The following is a 20,835-nucleotide window of genomic DNA, read 5'->3' as shown; positions in this document are numbered from 1 at the left end:
GGCCTATAACTTGAAGGGTCAGACGCTGGCCTACCCGGCTTCAGAACCGGCACCACCGTAGACTGTTTCCATGCAGATGGAACACAACCTGAATCCCAAACACGGTTGAAAAGACCCAGGACTAGCCCAAGCGTGTCATCAGTTTTGAACGGGGGTGAAGAGCTACTTCCGTATCTCAGTGTGACGCGTTAAAACCTCCGCCTGGGATTGGATCGGTAAATGGATTACCGACAATTTCATTGGCTCTGACTCAGATTCCAGACCCTTACGCATTCGAACAGAATGTGGGCGGGGCTGGCGGGTCAGTCAAGCATAATAGTGCTGTATATATATCATACATATTAGAACACGTTACTCTTTTCTGTGTTGTAGGGAGCTTTCTCTATCTGGATTTCTTTTCCTGACCCACTGTGACATTAGTTCATGCTCAGAACGTTGTCTCTGCTCTGGTCCCTCATGTCTCTGCTCTGGTGTCTCTGCTCTGGTCCCTCATGTCTCTGCTCTGGTCCCTCATGTCTCTGCTCTGGTCCCTCATGTCTCTGCTCTGGTCCTTCATGTCTCTGCTCTGGTCCTTCATGTCTCTGCTCTGGTCCCTCATGTCTCTACTCTGGTCATTCATGTCTCTGCTCTGGTCCTTCATGTCTCTGCTCTGGTCCTTCATGTCTCTGCTCTGGTCCCTCATGTCTCTACTCTGGTCCCTCATGTCTCTGCTCTGGTCCCTCATGTCTCTGCTCTGGTCCCTCATGTCTCTGCTCTGGTCCTTCATGTCTCTGCTCTGGTTCCTCATGTCTCTGCTCTGGTCCCTCATATCTCTGCTCTGGTCCCTCATGTCTCTGCTCTGGTCCCTCATGTCTCTGCTCTGGTCATTCATGTCTCTGCTCTGGTCCTTCATGTCTCTGCTCTGGTCCCTCATGTGTCTGTTCTGGTCCCTTATGCCTCTGCTCTGGTCCCTCATGTCTCTGCTCTGGTCCCTCATGTGTCTGTTCTGGTCCCTCATGTCTCTGCTCTGGTCCTTCATGTTTCTGCTCTGGTCCCTCATGTCTCTGCTCTGGTCCTTCATGTCTCTGCTCTGGTCCCTCATGTCTCTGCTCTGGTCCCTCATGTCTCTGCTCTGGTGTCTCTGCTCTGGTCCTTCATGTCTCTGCTCTGGTCCCTCATGTCTCTGCTCTGGTCCCTCATGTCTCTGCTCTGGTCCCTAATCTCTCTGCTCTGGCCCTTCATGTCTCTGCTCTGGTCCTTCATGTCTCTACTCTGGTCCCTCATGTCTCTGCTCTGGTCCCTCATGTCTCTGCTCTGGTCCCTCATGTCTCTGCTCTGGTCCTTCATGTCTCTGCTCTGGTCCCTCATGTCTCTGCTCTGGTCCTTCATGTCTCTGCTCTGGTCCTTCATGTCTCTGCTCTGATCCCTCATGTCTCTGCTCTGGTCCCTCATGTCTCTGCTCTGGTCCCTCATGTTTCTACTCTGGTCCCTCATGTCTCTGCTCTGGTCCCTCATGTCTCTGCTCTGGTCCCTCATGTCTCTGCTCTTGTCCCTCATGTCCCTCATGTCTCTGCTCTGGTCCCTCATGTCTCTGCTCTGGTCCCTAATCTCCCTGCTCTGGTCCTTCATGTCTCTGCTCTGGTGTCTCTGCTCTGGTCCCTCATGTCTCTGCTCTGGTCCCTCATGTCTCTGCTCTGGTCCCTCATGTCTCTGCTCTGGTCCTTCATGTCTCTGCTCTGGTCCCTCATGTCTCTGCTCTGGTCCCTCATGTCTCTGCTCTGGTCCCTCATGTCTCTGCTCTGGTCCCTCATGTTTCTACTCTGGTCCCTCATGTCTCTGCTCTGGTCCCTCATGTCTCTGCTCTTGTCCCTCATGTCCCTCATGTCTCTGCTCTGGTCCCTCATGTCTCTGCTCTGGTCCCTAATCTCTCTGCTCTGGTCCTTCATGTCTCTGCTCTGGTCCCTCATGTCTCTGCTCTGGTCCCTCATGTCTCTGCTCTGGTCCCTCATGTCTCTGCTCTGGTCCCTCATGTCTCTGCTCTGGTCCTTCATGTCTCTGCTCTGGTGTCTCTGCTCTGGTCCTTCATGTCTCTGCTCTGGTCCCTCATGTCTCTGCTCTGGTCCCTCATGTGTCTGCTCTGGTCCCTCATGTGTCTGCTCTGGTCCCTCATGTGTCTGCTCTGGTCCTTCATGTCTCTGCTCTGGTCCCTCATGTCTCTGCTCTGGTCCCTCATGTCTCTACTCTGGTCCCTCATGTCTCTGCTCCCTCATGTCTCTGCTCTGGTCCCTCATGTCTCTGCTCTGGTCCCTCATGTCTCTGCTCTGGTCCCTCATGTCTCTGCTCTGGTGTCTCTGCTCTGGTCCTTCATGTCTCTGCTCTGGTCCCTCATGTCTCTGCTCTGGTCCCTCATGTGTCTGCTCTGGTCCCTCATGTGTCTGCTCTGGTCCCTCATGTGTCTGCTCTGGTCCTTCATGTCTCTGCTCTGGTCCCTCATGTCTCTGCTCTGGTCCCTCATGTCTCTACTCTGGTCCCTCATGTCTCTGCTCCCTCATGTCTCTGCTCTGGTCCCTCATGTCTCTGCTCTGGTCCCTCATGTCTCTGCTCTGGTCCCTCATGTCTCTGCTCTGGTCCCTCATGTCTCTGCTCTGGTGTCTCTGCTCTGGTCCTTCATGTCTCTGCTCTGGTCCCTCATGTCTCTGCTCTGGTCCTTCATGTCTCTGCTCTGGTCCTTCATGTCTCTGCTCTGGTCCCTCATGTCTCTGCTCTGGTCCTTCATGTCTCTGCTCTGGTCCTTCATGTCTCTGCTCTGGTCCCTCATGTCTCTGCTCTGGTCCCTCATGTTTCTACTCTGGTCCCTCATGTCTCTGCTCTGGTCCCTCATGTCTCTGCTCTGGTCCCTCATGTCTCTGCTCTTGTCCCTCATGTCCCTCATGTCTCTGCTCTGGTCCCTCATGTCTCTGCTCTGGTCCCTAATCTCTCTGCTCTGGTCCTTCATGTCTCTGCTCTGGTCCCTCATGTCTCTGCTCTGGTCCCTCATGTCTCTGCTCTGGTGTCTCTGCTCTGGTCCCTCATGTCTCTGCTCTGGTCCCTCATGTCTCTGCTCTGGTCCTTCATGTCTCTGCTCTGGTCCCTCATGTCTCTGCTCTGGTCCCTCATGTCTCTGCTCTGGTCCTTCATGTCCCTGCTCTGGTGTCTCTGCTCTGGTCCCTCATGTCTCAGCTATGGTCCCTCATGTGTCTGCTCTGGTCCCTCATGTGTCTGCTCTGGTCCCTCATGTGTCTGCTCTGGTCCCTCATGTGTCTGCTCTGGTCCCTCATGTCTCTGCTCTGGTCCCTCATGTCTCTACTCTGGTCCCTCATGTCTCTGCTCTGGTCCCTCATGTCTCTGCTCTGATCCCTCATGTCTCTGCTCTGGTCCCTCATGTCTCTGCTCTGGTCCTTCATGTCCCTGCTCTGGTCCCTCATGTCTCTGCTCTGGTCTCTCATGTCTCTGCTCCCTCATGTCTCTGCTCTGGTCCCTCATGTCTCTGCTCTGGTCCCTCATGTCTCTACTCTGGTCCCTCATGTCTCTGCTCTGGTCCCTCATGTCTCTACTCTGGTCCCTCATGTCTCTGCTCCCTCATGTCTCTGCTCTGGTCCCTCATGTCTCTACTCTGGTCCCTCATGTCTCTGGTCTGGTCCCTCATGTCTCTGCTCTGGTGTCTCTGCTCTGGTCCTTCATGTCTCTGCTCTGGTCCCTCATGTCTCTGCTCTGGTCCCTCATGTCTCTGCTCTGGTCCCTCATGTGTCTGCTCTGGTCCCTCATGTCTCTGCTCTGGTCCCTCATGTCTCTGCTCTGGTCCCTCATGTCTCTGCTCTGGTCCCTCATGTTTCTACTCTGGTCTCTCATATCTCTGCTCTGGTCCCTCATGTCTCTGCTCTGGTCCCTCATGTCTCTGCTCTTGTCCCTCATGTCCCTCATGTCTCTGCTCTGGTCCCTCATGTCTCTGCTCTGGTCCCTAATCTCTCTGCTCTGGTCCTTCATGTCTCTGCTCTGGTCCCTCATGTCTCTGCTCTGGTCCCTCATGTCTCTGCTCTGGTGTCTCTGCTCTGGTCCCTCATGTCTCTGCTCTGGTCCCTCATGTCTCTGCTCTGGTCCCTCATGTCTCTGCTCTGGTCCCTCATGTCTCTGCTCTGGTCCTTCATGTCTCTGCTCTGGTCCCTCATGTCTCTGCTCTGGTCCCTCATGTCTCTGCTCTGGTCCCTCATGTCTCTGCTCTGGTCCCTCATGTGTCTGCTCTGGTCCCTCATGTGTCTGCTCTGGTCCCTCATGTGTCTGCTCTGGTCCCTCATGTCTCTGCTCTGGTCCCTCATGTCTCTACTCTGGTCCCTCATGTCTCTGCTCTGGTCCCTCATGTCTCTGCTCTGGTCCTTCATGTCTCTGCTCTGGTCCCTCATGTCTCTGCTCTGGTCCCTCATGTCTCTACTCTGGTCCCTCATGTCTCTGCTCCCTCATGTCTCTGCTCTGGTCCCTCATGTCTCTGCTCTGGTCCCTCATGTCTCTGCTCTTGTCCCTCATGTCTCTGCTCTGGTGTCTCTGCTCTGGTCCTTCATGTCTCTGCTCTGGTCCCTCATGTCTCTGCTCTGGTCCCTCATGTCTCTGCTCTGGTCCCTCATGTCTCTGCTCTGGTCCCTCATGTCTCTCCTCTGGTCCCTCATGTCTCTGCTCTGGTCCCTCATGTCTCTGCTCTGGTCCTTCATGTCTCTGCTCTGGTCCTTCATGTTTCTGCTCTGGTCCCTCATGTCTCTGCTCTGGTCCCTCATGTCTCTGCTCTGGTCCCTCATGTCTCTGCTCTGGTCCCTCATGTCTCTGCTCTGGTGTCTCTGCTCTGGTCCTTCATGTTTCTGCTCTGGTCCCTCATGTCTCTGCTCTGGTCCCTCATGTCTCTGCTCTGGTCCCTCATGTCTCTGCTCTGGTCCCTCATGTCTCTGCTCTGGTCCTTCATGTCTCTGCTCTGGTCCTTCATGTCTCTGCTCTGGTCCTTCATGTTTCTGCTCTGGTCCCTCATGTCTCTGCTCTGGTCCTTCATGTCTCTGCTCTGGTCCTTCATGTTTCTGCTCTGGTCCCTCATGTCTCTGCTCTGGTCCCTCATGTCTCTGCTCTGGTCCCTCATGTCTCTGCTCTGGTGTCTCTGCTCTGGTCCTTCATGTCTCTGCTCTGGTCCCTCATGTCTCTGCTCTGGTCCCTCATGTCTCTGCTCTGGTGTCTCTGCTCTGGTCCTTCATGTCTCTGCTCTGGTCCCTCATGTCTCTGCTCTGGTCCCTCATGTCTCTGCTCTGGTCCCTCATGTCTCTGCTCTGGTCCCTCATTGTGCTGCTGTTTTCCTAGGCAGGTTTTAACGCTGGCGATGGAAAGCGCTACTTCAACATCCCCGGCTCTCGAACAGCCGACATCGTGAACGTTGAAGGCACCACAAACGTGGGTTTCCCCGGCAGATGGGTGTTCCGGATCGACGACGCGAACGTGGAAGTGGGCAGCTGCAACGACTCTGGTGAGGACTTTATTCTGGACACTGTATCTGACCGCTTGTGTCATTGTGTTCTGGATCTTGGCGGTCTCTTGTTATAGATCAGAATCGGTGCAGTGTGCATTAATGTACTATATATACACTATATACTGTACTTTGTAACATTTAAAATAAGAGTATAAGGTGACATTTTTGCAGTTTTATGATTCATTTTACAGACACTTCACAGTTGTCTGATTATTAAACCTCAAATAATAAGTTTAAAGACGTGTTTTAACAGAGAGTAAATGTGGGACAATGTATGTGTATCATGTACGATCATGATCACAGTCGTATCTCGCTTACTAAACGTAGACACAAGACAATATTACTGTTTGTATCTGTTCAAAACAAAAATGTAATGCTTTTAATACAAATGTAATATTATAAAATAGTCAAAATTGTTCACTCACTTTCATTACAGGGAACAAGAGCTGACTTTTGCCAAACCTTTCCGTGCATTTATTCATCCCTATAGGGTTAGACTCATCTGAACACACACTCCGCTTTTGCCTGCTCCGTGACAGTGAAGACTCTGACCTCTGACCTCTTGCTTCCACAGCTTCGGTTTGCCCGCACTTGCGTCCTTGTTTGAATGGCGGTCAGTGCATTGACGACTGCATCACAGGAAACCCGTCCTTCACCTGCTCCTGTCTGGCCGGGTTCACGGGGCGGAGGTGCCAGATCGGTGAGTTACGGCTGATGTTACTTCCTGCCCTGTTTAACTGAACACCCTGCACACTGTGAGTGGATTCTGATGTTTCAAACGGGATTAGCCAGGAAAAATACTATCAGCTTGTAAAAACAGAAGGATTTTGTGCGTCTCGCCAGAGGGACACATTGACACAACTTTTCCAAAGGCTTTGCATAGTTGCACAGTATCAATTGCATTTTTGAACTTTCTAGCAACTCTTCAACCTGGTCAGATGTTTGTTCATTAAAAAGGACTTATTTGGGTCTTTGTTATTCTGTTTTAGATGTCGATGAGTGCGCCTCCAACCCGTGCCAGAGCGGAGGGACGTGTAAAGACCAGATCAACAGTTTCGTCTGCCAGTGTCCTCCGGGATTCACCGGGGTTCACTGTGAAACCGGTAAATGTGACCCTAAAGACAGTTTAAACTATGAGCTGTTCATTTTTAGTTGTGTTTTTCTTTGACTAATGCATGGTAATCTTATTTATGGTATAATGTTGTACCACTACTGAGGGATTGAAGGGATTTTCAAGTTGAGAATAGAATTGTTTCTGCCTCAATATATCACAAAAGTATCAATGTCACAATATTGGCCAAATTGAATCGCATCGAACTATCTGTATATCACAATAACACCAATGTCCTCCATTTGACTTTACAGTTTTTACAATGAAAAAACTTTGAAAAAGGCAGATTTCTATTCATGATTTTCCCTTTGAAATCTAAATTAGACTTGATTTAGTCTTGGTTTTGTCTGTTATGTTTTTATTTTTGACAGTTTGACATTATATTAAGACATGAACATTATTTTGAAATGATTGTGTTAAAAAGTATATTGAAATATCAGAATAATATTAATATTGCAGAATCTGGCCGTAGTGCTGTGGGATGTTCAAAAGTCCCATGCACTATATAAGCTTAGTCTCTAGAATTATGGTAAAATACATTTATGTTCTCAAGACAAAAACTGTAGCGATGTGTCCAGTCTCTAAACCTTTCTCAGCTGAGGAAATATAAATATTCTCTCCCTGTTTTTCAGACATCGACGAGTGCAAAGACAAACCTTGCTTCAACAACGCGCAGTGCGTCCCGGGACTGAACAACTTCACATGTGTGTGTGACCCTGGATACACCGGGCCCCTGTGCGCCATCGGTGAGTTATATTTGTATTATGATATACTATGATGTAATTGACTACTGCATTAAACACATGTTTCACAAACGCAGACAAAAGGCAGCGTGAGATGTGTATTTTTTGTTCTTTAGGTTAATTTCTGAATTAAAAAAAAAAACATTTAAAAAGTAAAAGTACAAAAGAAGATTTTGACAAATTTATTTCATTCAATTTGACAGTGGATACTTTTTACTTTTAGAGCAAGTATCTGTACTTTCTCCTCGGTTACATTTTTAATAGGACTGATTTTGAGCACAGTCATGGTGACATCCTGACTTTTAAGGCTTAAGTCCTGGCTTTGAGCAAACACACACTATATATATATATATATATATATATATATATATATTATATACATATATATTATATATATATATTATATATATATATATATATATATATATATGAGTAAATGAGTAAATATTGAGTAAATATTTTGCTCCTGTATCACAAAATTGAGCTCTTCTGATGTAAATTCCAATGAGAGCTTTCATTTACTGCAGATTCATTTCTTACTTTACATTTACACATTAGGTTTATGGTGGAGCTGATGGACACCTATCATTTCCAAGGGTCAAATAGAGCAGCAGCAGTGAGTTACTTGGTGTAATATTTCCAAGACCCCCATCTTTTATCTTGCTCCTAGTGGAGTTATTAATGAAACCCAAGACTCCCGGAGGAATGAGCTGATCAGGCCTTGAATCCGTGTTCGTACATGAGCCAGGATCAGTCCTAATGCGACGCACCTGGACCGTGAAACTCGATGCTCTCTGAAGAGACGCGCTCTGTGTTTAATCCAGCTCATTCAGGGATCCGGAGAGTGAACTGACACTTTCCTCCTTTCTCTGGACGTGTGTGTTTCTTCCAGACATAAATGAATGTGACTCGCAGCCCTGTCTGAACGGGGGTGCGTGCATCGACCATGTGACCAACTTCACCTGCGTGTGTCCAGCCGCCTTCGCCGGACCCGTCTGTGAGACCGGTGAGCTCCTGGCTGAACGACTTCATCTCTTTTGTACTAAAGTTATGCCATTTCAGAATCAAATCTCTTCATTTACTCTTTCTAAATTCAAAATAAAGGCAAACAGGTGGTAAAATATATATAATACGCACAAAACTACTGGGTTGATGCATAGACTTGTTTTTGTTCAGTAAAGACCGGCCGCCCCTTCGTATTTTTGTGTTTAAATAGTTGTTTATAAGGTCAGTTGAGGTTGCCTGAATTTCATTCCAACAACTTGTCAAAATAACTGTTAGATATTACATGTTTACTCAACTCTCTCTGAATTCCAGGGCTGATGTTTGGTGCTCACAGTGGGATGTAGAACAGAATCTGAATGACACCGTCTTGTTGTGCTTGTTCCTGCAGAGCTCGTGGTGCTGGAGGTGAACACGACCCAAGCAAGTAACCAAACAGGTAAAACAAGCACAGAGACTTTGTCAAACCTTTTCCACAGTCGACTCTGCGTCAGCGATCCACGATCCTCACCATCCCTCAGTGTGTCCGATTACTTGCCTGACCAGCCGTTCCCAACACGTTTTGACAGACGACTTAACGAAACCTGAGGGTCTGAGGCTCGACCGCTGTGTTTCAATTTCTAGGGCGGAGTTTAGAGCAGAGACAGAACCAATCACATAAACCCAGAAGTGACGCAAAAAACTCAACACGCTTAACCGGATATTACGTAGCCCATGTCAACAAGGCGTGTTCCGCGTTATCCGTCCCCGAACGCAGAACATGTCTCCTGAATCGTGATGACGCCCTTCGCATAACCGCATCTAACGCACATTCATCACGGCGAGTAGAGCGGACTTTCCTGATCGTTCAAACCGAAGCGAGAGCAGAAGTAAACACTGGGTCACGAGCCGGGTCACGAGTCGGGTCACGAGCCGGGTCACGAGCCGGGTCCGCCATCTTGAATGTTTTGGAACGGGGGTGGAAAGCGCTACTTCAGTATCTCAGTGTGACGCGTTGTCGGTAACTGGATTACCGACGATCTCATTGGCTATTGACTCCGAGTCCAGACCGAGACGCATTTGAACAGAATGTGGGCGGGGCTGGCGGGTCAGGCAATCAGATCACTACATTGTCAAATAAATGAAAATACAATCAGAACTCCAGTTTGAAAACCACTAACTGAAACAAGCACTTTAACCTGCTGTGGACTGGAGCAGGGACAGTTTTGGGCCCTCAGCACAGGGGCCGGTGCTGCAGCAGGGCAGGTAGCAGGCAGACTCGGGTATGTGGAGAGGAGCTGTGTTATGGCACAGGAATTTGGCCTGGTGCCCTGGAAGAAGCTGCTGTGATGACGGATTATTGTAATTATCAAAAGTGACACGGCCTCGCCCAGTTTACTACTGCGACCTGGAGCTCAGCCGCTTTATTAGCACATTTTATTAGTTTACCAACAAAGAGGAAACGCTTTGTCTAGACTTAAGCAGCGTTTATGAGTCAAAGCCTGTCTATGGTATTCAGGCTATTTGTGTGGACTGAACTGCTGAAAGGTGCACGCTCCACGCCGCCGCTCACTTGCTGGAAGTTGGTCCGGGCGCTACACTTTCAAACGCAGCTGCTGCCTGCATAATGATTGCACAATTTGTTCACAAATATGGGGTATGTTATTATCCCCCCTTGGTCCTTATACCTTCCATTCATAAACGAGTGTATCAAGGCTTCATACTTGCTCCATTTAATGTTTTGGAAAGAATTTGCTGAGTTGTAAGAAAGATTAGTGAAACATATTTGAAGACTTATTAAGATTTATTCATGTATTAGAACATTGTCATTTTGCACGTTTAGCACCAGCTTTTACTTTCAGGTAAAAAACACCTGACTATCCTGTGTGATTTGACCGTTGCATATGGATTCTACTTCTCACCCTTGAGCTCAAACTACTATAACTGCTTATGTCGGCTCTCTTAAATCCCACAAATACTTTCCTGCCTGGCTCACTTGGACGGCACGGCGGAAAAACAGCTCTATCCTCCGAGGAAGAGAAAGTTGCGGGACACAGGAGCTCCTAATCAGGCCGGATCAAAGCCCCTGCCCGGCGCAGGTGGCCGGTGAAACGTGGCTCTAGCAAATTAACAACGTATTTATTGCCCCCAAGGTCTCGCGTGTCGGTCACAAAATATGCACTTTATCATGGAAAAGAAATAATCCCCCGCGCCACGCTGCTGCGACTTCAAACAAAAGGCTTTTAGCTGCGATACGGCCGCGTCCTTTGATCCACTGCTGCAATTAGGAAGCGGAGGAAAATAAAAACATTCTTACAATTTGCACGCAGCGGATGTGCATCGCGCTGACTTGTAATCTTCTGCTCTTGTGAACTTTGTTGGGGAAGATGAAGGAAAGAGGGATGACAGTGAATCAAAATGAGTTTACAGAAGATGAAAGAAGCATCTGGGGCCCCGTGCTGACGGGGCAAAGGCTCCGTGTTTGTTTATCCTACAACAGGCCGGCCCCCAAACGCAGAACAGAGGCAACTTTCACCAATACAGTGTACTTAAGTCTGTGTTAGTACATTTACTTAAGTGTGCTTAGATCTGTGTTAGTGCATGTACTTAAGTATGCTTAGATCTGTGTTAGTACATGTACTTAAGTATGCTTGGATCTGTGTTAGTACACGTACTTAAGTAAGATAAGATAAGATAAGATTATCCTTTAATATCCACACAAGGGGAAATTTTGTTGTTACAACGCAGTAGAACAGGAGGAAAGGACAGATTATAGGAAGTTTTAAAACACACTCTTAATAGAACTCTTATGGACAAAAACAAAAAAACTCTTATTAACAAAACTCCTCTCCTATCTTAATAGGGAATGGAGGGGGGAAATAAAATAAAATAGAAAACAAAAATAAAAAATAAAGATAAAAATAAGATAATAATAAGTATGCTTAGATCTGTGTTGGTACATTTACTTAAGTATGCTTAGATCTGTGTTAGTACATGTACTTAAGTATACTTAGATTTGTGTTCGTGCATGTACTTAAGTATGCTTGGATTTGTGTTAATACATTTACTTAAGTGTGCTTAGATCTGTGTTGTATATGTACTTAAGTATGCTTAGATTTGTGTTAGTACATGTACTTAAGTATGCTTGGATCTGTGTTAGTACATGTACTTAAGTCTGCTTAGATTTGTGTTAGTATATGTACTTAAGTATGCTTGGATCTGTGTTAGTACATGTACTTAAGTATGCTTGGATCTGTGTTAGTACATGTACTTAAGTATGCTTAGATCTGTGTTGTATATGTACTTAAGCATGCTTAGATTTGTGTTAGTACATGTACTTAAGTATGCTTGGATCTGTGTTAGTACATATACTTAAGTCTGCTTAGATTTGTGTTAGTATATGTACTTAAGTATGCTTGGATCTATGTTAGTACATTTACTTAAGTATGCTTGGATCTGTGTTAGCACATGTACTTAAGTATGCTTGGATCTGTGTTAGTACATGTACTTAGTATGCTTGGATCTGTGTTAGCACATGTACTTAAGTATGCTTGGATCTGTGTTAGTACATTTGTATATAGTAAGTTCCACACACATTGTTCAAGCTTTTCTCACAAATGTTTCACAGTCAGCGTCTTATTTTGGCAACTCTGATGCAACATATTTAAAAGGGGGTTAGGGTTTAGGGTTCGTGGGTTAGAGTTAGGGTTAAGGGTTAGGGTTAGTGCTCTACCATCTACTCCTGATCGTCCCAAAGCATTGAATCTTGTGTTTATAGGGTTAGGGGTTAGGGATAGGGGATAGGGTTAGTGCTCTACCATCTACTCCTGATCTTCCCAAAGCATTGAATCTTGTGTTTATAGGGCTTTAGGGGTTAGGGGTTAGGGTTAGGGTTAGGGGATAGGGGATAGGGGATAGGGGATAGGGGATAGGGGATAGGGGATAGGGGATAGGGGATAGGGTTAAGGGTTAGTGCTCTACCATCTACTCCTGATCGTCCCAGGGTTAGGGTTAGGGGTTAGGGTTTGTGGGTTAGGGTTAGGGTTTAGGGGATAGGGTTAGGGTTAAGGGTTAGTGCTCTACCAGCTACTCCTGACCGTCCCAAAGCATTGAATCGTGTGTTTATCACCTTCTTTCTCTCATGTGTGGGTTAGGGTTAGGCTTAGGGTTCATGGGTTAGGGTTAGGCTTAGGGTTCATGGGTTAGGGTTAGGGATAGGGTTAGGGTTAGTGCTCTTCCATCTACTACTGATCGTCCCAAAGCATTGACTCGATTGCGTTTACCACCTTCTTTCTCTCGTATGTCTGCAGAAGAATGCCTCTGTCAGAACGGCGGCGTCTGCGTGGACCTGAACGGGACGTGCGAATGCCCCGCGGGCTACACCGGGCTCTACTGTCAGTTTGGTGGGTATTATCCGCTCACAGTCACTTATCCTCTCAAATATCTCGCTGCACCTTTGATCAAAACATCACAATCGTGTCCTCTCAGAAGTAACCCATACTCCGTGCAGTCACAGCCGGCCCTGTCCCGACGGCGGCCCCTGTCTGGAGTACGGAGGGACCTACTTGTGCACTTGTCAAACCAGCGGGCCAGAGCTAGACCACAAAGACTACTACCCCTATGGTAAGGACCCCGGGCCAACACGACAACAGGGCATTCCGCAAATACATGTGATGGGCCTCAGCTGACGGTTACCATAGCAACCGGAGCATTTTTAAACCTGGTGTCACCTGCTGTTTAGGACTGGTACAAGAGCTGTTGTTGTATTACTAATAGCATAGGGTGTAGGTACTGTGTATTTATGTATATTTGCTGACAGAGAGAAGACTTTTCAACTTTGTGCCTTTTGGTTTCGTGTAGCTGTATTTTCCATATATTTGGTAAAAGTTCCAGCATTGTGACAGCTAAAGGTCACATGATGTCAGAGAATTCAGACCCACTTTCCATCCTAATCGTAAACTAAAGGTTCTGATGTTAAAAACCAACCATTCGGGATCTCAACCTGTCGTAAGCCACATTCATATATGACTTATTTTATATGCAATGTTTTTCCACTTCTCTTTTGAATCCCACTTCATCCATTTGAAATCACTGTTCATTTTGCACTTTGTTATCTAAATATGAATGGCTCTTACTTGATAATGTGTTAATGACATGGTTTTGGTTTGGACCCTGTTGTGCCCTGGGACACAGTCAAGTGTCTGTGTGTTTTTCAGTACAGCCCCAGTCGGTGTGCGACTCGTCTCCGTGTCTGAACGGAGGCTACTGCTACGAGCGGGACGGCGGCTACAGCTGTGAGTGCAAGTACGGATACTGGGGCAAGCACTGCCAGAAAGGTAACTTCAACTACAGAGATGATATGTCCTGATTCTGATTAAGCAGCTCTGAGAATCCTCTTGCACACCGTCATTTTGTTGACACATTATTATCCATCCATCCATTTTCTACCGCTTGTTCCCTTTCGGGGTCGCGGGTGACTGGAGCCTAACCCAGTGACTTCGGGCCTTAGGCGGGGTACACCCTGGACAGTGACCAACTCGTCACAGGGCCAACACAGAGACATAGACTTTACATTACAGACAGCCATTCACTCTCTAGGGCCAATTTAGAGTCAACACATTATTATATATTCTCTATTTCACCATGTACTGTTGGACTGCTTAATATTAGACACATTATAGATTTCACTTTGACCTTATTTACACTTGAAAACTATGACAATGGATTAACATAATTAAGTGACCCAATAAAAACCTGGAAACGTCTCCAGGCCAGTTACAGTGGGCTATTACTCAGGCTAACCTCCAGCATTAGTTTTATGCACCAGGACGCGTGCCATAAATCGTAACGCTGTTTGAAATGTTCCATAGCTAAATGGCTTATGCTAAGTACTTAAGAGTAACTTCTGCAAAATCAGGACTTTGAGAGGAAATTTACTGAAACTGATGTATTTAGTGTGATTTAAATATGTTCTCTTTCTTCCCAGTCAGACTCAATACCTGTGCCGCTTTGCCCTGCCGGAATGGGGGCACGTGTAAAGAAGAGCACGGCGTGTACCACTGCGTGTGTCCGTACCGCTTCACTGGGAAGCACTGTGAAGTTGGTCAGTGGCTGCAGACACAATGTCTTATATTTCTTATTATAATGATACTTCCCACTATATCGTCTACAAGATATCAAATGTTGTTTTGAAGCTATGCAAAATCAGAAAGTGTCTCTAATGATAAAAATGTCAATTCACACTCTTGCTGTGTGTGATCTTCTTACTTACCTCAGCCCAGACTGGCACGTTTAGCACATTTCTGATGCAAAACTATAGCAGTCTTCTGTGGACGGAGGCCTACAGTCCATAATGTTTTGTGTCCTTCAGGAAGACCAGACCCCTGCTCGTCCAGCCCGTGTCTAAACGGAGGGACGTGTTTCCATTACATCGGGAAGTACAAGTGTGAGTGCTCAGAGGACTTCTTTGGGAGACACTGTGAGATCAACATGAGTCGGACACACGCCTCCTCTGGTGAGACAGGCTCTTGTTCAATAGCTTTACTTTATACTGGTTAATACCCCTTTGGGAGATCTGAAATGACAATACTACCATGTGCATCTGAACAAAGGTATTTATTCTTGCTTTGCTTTGCTGCTTTAGCAGACGCACTTGGTGTCTTAAGATCAGTATGTCGTGGCTACAATAGGGATATGACGTTTAGGTGGATGTCTTCCACACAAATTCCAATTTATGGGTTAAATGAATAATTGACTGTATTAGTTTCCAACAACGCCACCCTGGATTGGTGCCAGGGACACATACACAAGTAAGGCAAGCGCAAATTCTTTGAGTGGACCAGGAGACTCAGATATAGGAAAACAGTTCACAATTTATCAAATCTAAAGACAGAATAAATAAAACATTTGTATTTTTAATAATAAAACTACTACTACTCTCATTCACACCTCTAAAACAGTAGACACATTTAAACAATTCACCGAAATAAGTAAAATAAACAGCAGCCCAGATTGTCCCTTAAGGCACTTAGCCCAATTACCCTACCAGGAGGTGGCGCTGGTCCTTAGCAGCAGGCCTGGGACCCGGTACAGTCCCACAGTCCAGCTGGGGGCCAGAGCCGACACTCAAACTCCAAACGTTGATATGTTACAGTCTGTCAATGTAGAATGGGGCTGGTGCGAACGTGCCCAAACCCACCAAGGGCACTTGGAGGGAAGTTCTGGGTTTGGGGTCGGAGGAGAGACCCGCGGGGTTACCAATCCTATAATGTACAATAGTTTGGGGAATTAACTCTCAGATGATGTCCAGAACCGTGCGCAACAAGCGAGGGAGAGAGGAAAAGAGATACATACCGGTGCTCAAATCTGTGCACTATGCGCGCTGTGGCTGGGAGGAATCCCGGCGCACAAAGCCTGCACGCAACGTCACGCGCTACAAACAGTGCTAAATTAGAACGAGTTTGATTACAATATAAATCTATGGAAGCGAGACAGCTTACCGGGGCGTTAAACCTGGGGTGTGTGCGGCACGAGTCATACAGCAAGGTTTGGTGAGTGCACGATGCGCAAACCAACCTGGTTAACACGCTGGTGTGATCGCTGGCTTTAAGCCTAAACTTTGGGGTGTTTTTGGGGCGATCAGAACGAATGCTCCGGTCCTCGTGCCGCTTGCATTGCTCCCAGGTGGCAGGTCACGTCAGAGGCGAGAAGGGCCAGCGCAGGTGAGGGAGCCTCCTTTTGAAGGCCCAGGTCACAGGCCATAGGCTGTCAGGGGTTATGAGGGCCTACTGCCCTCATAACGTTTATTTGTAGAGCACATTTCATACACAAGGCAATTCAAAGTGCTTCACAGCAGGAAAAATGCATTAAAATCACAAAGAAATGACAGAAACAGAAATACAATCAAATTAACTAAATAAATAATAAAAATAAAAACACCTAGCCAAATCCAAATTTATAGGACCACATTGGCAGCATTCCAGACATTCCTTCCCATCTAAATAGTAGTTTTAGAATTGTAAGCTATAATTTAAAGGTGTAGGGTACTACCTCAAAATAGTCCCAGATACATATTTTAGTATTTAAAATGTCAAAAATAAATAATAAATCCATCCATCCATCCATTTTCTGCCGCTTTATCCGGGGCCGGGTCGCGGGGGCAGCAGTCTGAGCAGGGACTCCTAGACTTCCTTCTCCCCAGACACTTCCTCTAACTCCTCCGGGGGGGATCCTGAGGCGTTCCCAGGCCAGCCAAGAGACATAGTCTCTCCAGCATGTCCTGGGTCTTCCCCGGGGCCTCTTCCCGGTGGGACATGCCTGAAACACCTCCCGAGGGAGGCGCCCAGGAGGCATCCGGAACAGATGCCCGAGCCACCTCAGCTGGCTCCTCTCGACGTGGAGGAGCAGCGGCTCTACTCCGAGCTCCCTCCTCACCTTATCTCTAAGGGAGCGCCCAGCCACACGGAGGAGAAAACTCATTTCGACCGCTTGTATCTTGTTCTTTCGGCCACTACCCAAAGCTCATGACCATAGGTGAGGGTAGGAACGTAGACCGACCAGTAGACAGAGAGCTTTGCCTTTCGGCTCAGCTCCCTCTTTACCACAACGGTCCGATGCAGCGACTGCATCACTGCAGCCGCTGCACCGATCCGCCTGTCGATCTCACGCTCCATCCTTCACTCGTGAACAAGACCCCGAGATACTTGAACTCCTCCACTTGGGGCAAGGACACCCCACCCACCTGAAGAGGGCAAGCCACCTTTTTCCGGTCGAGAACCATGGCCTCGGATTTGGAGGTGCTGATTCTCATCCCAGCCGCTTCACACTCGGCTGCAAACCGTCCCAGTGCATGTTGCAGGATGGAGCCATCAGGACAACATCATCTGCAAAAAGCAGAGATGAGATCCTGTGGTCCCCAAACCGGACACCCTCCGACCCCTGACTGCACCTAGAAATTCTGTCCATAAAAATTATGAACAGAACCGGTGACAAAGGGCAGCCCTGGCGGAGTCCAACATGCACTGGGAACAGGTCTGACTTACTGCCGGCAATGCGAACACAGCTCCTGCTCCGGTCATACAGGGACCGGACAGCCCTGAGCAAAGGGCCCCGGACCCCGTACTCCTAGAGCACCCCCCAAAGGACACCCCGAGGGACACGGTCGAAAGCATTCTCCATATCCACAAAGCACATGTGGACTGGTTGGGCAAACTCCCATGAACCCTCGAGCACCCGATGGAGGGTATAGAGCTGGTCCAGTGTTCCACGACCGGGACGAAAACCACTCTGCTCCTCCTGAATCCGAGGTTCGACTATCGGTCGGATTCTCCTCTCCAGTACCTTGGAATAGACCTTACCCGGGAGGCTGAGGAGTGTGATCCCTCTGTAGTTGGAACACACCCTCCGGTCCCCCTTCTTGAACAGAGGGACCACCACCCCGGTCTGCCAGTCCAGAGGCACGGTCCCCGACCGCCACGCGATGTTGCTGAGACGTGTCAACCAAGACAGTCCTACAACATCCAGATACTTTAGGTACTCAGGGCGGATCTCATCCACCCCCGGAGCCCTGCCACCGAGGAGTTTGCGAACAACCTCAGTGATTTCAGCTTGGGTGATGGATGAGCCAACCTCCGAGTCCCCGGTCTCTACTTCCTCTTCGGAAGACGTGACTGAGGGATTAAGGAGATCCTCAAAGTATTCCTTCCACCGTCCGACGACATCCCCAGTCGAGGTCAGCAGGCCTCCACCCACACCGTAAACGGTGTTGGTGAGGCACTGCTTCCCCCTCCTGAGGCGCCGGACAGTTTGCCAGAATTTCTTTGGTGCCGACCGATAGTCCTCCTCCATGGCCTACCCAAACTCCTCCCAGGCCCGGGTTTTTGCCTCTGCGACAGCACGAGCCGCGGCTCGCTTGGCCTGCCGATACCTGTCGATGACCTCCGGAGACCCACAAGCCAGAGTGGCCTGATAGGCCTCCTTCTTCAGTCTGACGGCATCCCTTACTTCCTGTGTCCACCACCGGGTTCGGGGGTTGCCGCCACGACAGGCACCGGAGACCTTGCGACCACAGCTCCGAGCAGCCGCATCAACAATGGAGGCGGAGAACATGGTCCACTCGGACTCAATGTCCCCAACCTCCCCCGGGACATGGGAGAAGCTCTCCTGGAGGTGCGAGTTGAATACCCTACTGACAGAGGGCTCCACAAGACGCTCCCAACAGACCCTCACAATGCGCTTGGGTCTGCCAAGTCTGTCCGGCTTCCTCCTCCGCCAGCGGATCTAACTCACCACCAGGTGGTGATCGGTTGACAACTCTGCCCCTCTCTTCACCCGAGTGTCCAAGACACGCGGCCGGAGGTCAGATGACACGACAACAAAGTCGATCATTGACCTCCGGCCTAGGGTGTCCTGGTGCCATGTGCACTGATGAACACCCTTGTGCTTGAACATGGTGTTCGTTATGGACAATCCGTGGCTAGCACAGAAGTCCAATAACTGAACACCGCTCGGGTTCAGATCGGGGAAGCCATTCTTCCCGATCACCCCTCCCCAGGTGTCACTGTCATTGCCCACGTGGGCGTTGAAGTCCCCCAGTAGAACAACGGAGTCCCCGGTCGGTGCACTGTCCAGTACTCCTCCCAAGGACTCCAAGAAGGCCGGGTACTCTGCACTGTTGTTCGGCCCGTAGGCCGCCACAACAGTGAGAGACCTGTCCCCCACCCGAAGGCGGAGGGACACGACCCTCTCGTTCACTGGGGTAAACTCCAACACGTGGCGGCTGAGCTGAGGGGCTATAAGCAAGCCCACACCAGCCCGCCGCCTTTCCCCGCGGGCAACACCAGAGAAGTGGAGCGTCCAGCCCCTCTCGAGGAGATGGGTTCCAGAGCCCAAACTGTGCGTGGAGGTGAGGCCGACTATATCTAGTCGGTATCGCTCAACCTCCCGCACAAGCTCAGGCTCTTTCCCCCCCAGCGAGGTGACATTCCATGTCCCCAGAGTTAGTCTGTGTGTCTGGAGATCTGGTCGCCGAGGCCCCTGCCGTCGACTGACGCCCAGATCTCTCTGCACCGGCCCCTTATGGATCCTCCTGCGGGTGGTGGGCCCACGGGAGGGCGGCCCCACGTCGCTCCTTCGGGCTGTGCCCGGCCGGGCCCCGTGGGGTAAGACCCGGCCACCAGGCGCTCGCCATCGAGCACCCATCCCAGGCCTGGCTCCAGGATGAGGCCCCGGTGACGCCGATCCGGGCGACGTAAACGGCCTTGTTCATTTACTCATCATAGGGGACTTCTGAACCGATCTTTGTCTGACCCGTCACCTAGGACCTGTTTGCCTTGGGAGACCCTACCAGGGGCTCATAGCTCCCGGGATCATTCGGGCGCTCAAACCCCTCCACCACGTTAAGGTGTCGGTTCAAGGAGGAGTAAATAATAAATAAAATATTTAAAAAACAAACAAAAAAAAAACAATTGTACGTCTTAAATTATTTACACGCTACCCTTTTTTTTATTTTAAATTATAAATAAAATAAAAAATAAAAAGGGTAGCGTGTAAATTTAAGACGTACAATAAATGACAAGAAGTACAACTGATCTATAACTGAACTAGTATAAGAGCACATGGTAATATTATAGAGCCTTTTTGCTTTGTATCAACATAGTGTTTAAATGTATTAAATGCATGCAAGTCCTATATAAGTTGTACTCTTGTTACTATTTTATTTTACAATGAACAGACCTGGGATCTCTGCACACTGATGGAGAGTCTGGTTGTGTTTCAGATGTGGGCTGTAGTGACCCTCCACACGTGGAACATGCTGATGTCCACTTCTCCAAGACCATCCCGGGCTCCATGGCTGTCTACATCTGCCACCCGGGCTTCCTGCCTGTGCCCCGGGCCACTCAGAGCATCTGCGGGCTTCAGGGGGCCTGGAGTCAGCCCCCCGTCTGCGAAGGTCAGTCTCATCACATCCAATGACTTTACACGGGTCAATAATATAATCATAGCAGCACTGGTAGTTCCTCTCCGCTCTGTTTTGGTGTTCACACTTTCCCCACAACAAAACTGAGATTAAACCAGGATTAAACCAGGATTAAACCCAAAACTAAACTTGGATCAAACCAGGCCTAAATCCAAATCTAAACCTGGAGTTTACCAGAACTAAACATTGACAAGAACAGGATCAAACCAAGTCCACCTCAGGATTAAAATAGGTTAAATTTAGGACTAAAGAACACCTTCAGTATAAAGGTACATCATGCTCTCTATTGCAAAGGGAGCTAAATGCAAGAACAATGAGACTGTCAGGCACAAACTCTGCATTTCACAAAGAATTCTGTTGGATAAGAACACACATATAGAAACTGCTGCCAGGGACACTATTTTCATCCAATCAGAGACGTTTATGATAATCATGGGAAAACAACTGCCTGAGACGATCCCAGTTGATTCTCTGTCATGGAACTTTATTAGGAGAAGCATTCGACTGCACC

General features: G+C 48.4%; 1 protein-coding gene across 1 annotated transcript in view; it reads left to right on the top strand.

The window, feature by feature from the left end:
• sned1 (sushi, nidogen and EGF-like domains 1) overlaps window positions 1-20,835 on the top strand; it is a 54,049-nt gene that overhangs the window by 14,932 nt on the left and 18,282 nt on the right. The window contains exons 4-15 of the mRNA XM_072438780.1: window positions 5,347-5,509; window positions 6,087-6,212; window positions 6,502-6,615; window positions 7,256-7,369; window positions 8,259-8,372; window positions 8,760-8,807; window positions 12,658-12,750; window positions 12,836-12,970; window positions 13,564-13,683; window positions 14,334-14,450; window positions 14,718-14,861; window positions 20,124-20,297. Of these exons, the coding sequence (XP_072294881.1) occupies window positions 5,347-5,509; window positions 6,087-6,212; window positions 6,502-6,615; window positions 7,256-7,369; window positions 8,259-8,372; window positions 8,760-8,807; window positions 12,658-12,750; window positions 12,836-12,970; window positions 13,564-13,683; window positions 14,334-14,450; window positions 14,718-14,861; window positions 20,124-20,297 (1,462 nt within the window). The remainder of the gene's footprint in view (window positions 1-5,346; window positions 5,510-6,086; window positions 6,213-6,501; window positions 6,616-7,255; window positions 7,370-8,258; window positions 8,373-8,759; window positions 8,808-12,657; window positions 12,751-12,835; window positions 12,971-13,563; window positions 13,684-14,333; window positions 14,451-14,717; window positions 14,862-20,123; window positions 20,298-20,835) is intronic.

The sequence above is a fragment of the Eucyclogobius newberryi genome, unplaced genomic scaffold, assembly GCF_026437365.1.
Source record: "Eucyclogobius newberryi isolate DKJ021-1_F unplaced genomic scaffold, fEucNew1.0.hap1 SCAF_9, whole genome shotgun sequence".
Taxonomy (NCBI): domain Eukaryota; kingdom Metazoa; phylum Chordata; class Actinopteri; order Gobiiformes; family Gobiidae; genus Eucyclogobius; species Eucyclogobius newberryi.
The sequence above is the reverse complement of the archived record's forward strand: the minus strand, read 5'-3'. Positions and strand labels throughout refer to the sequence as shown.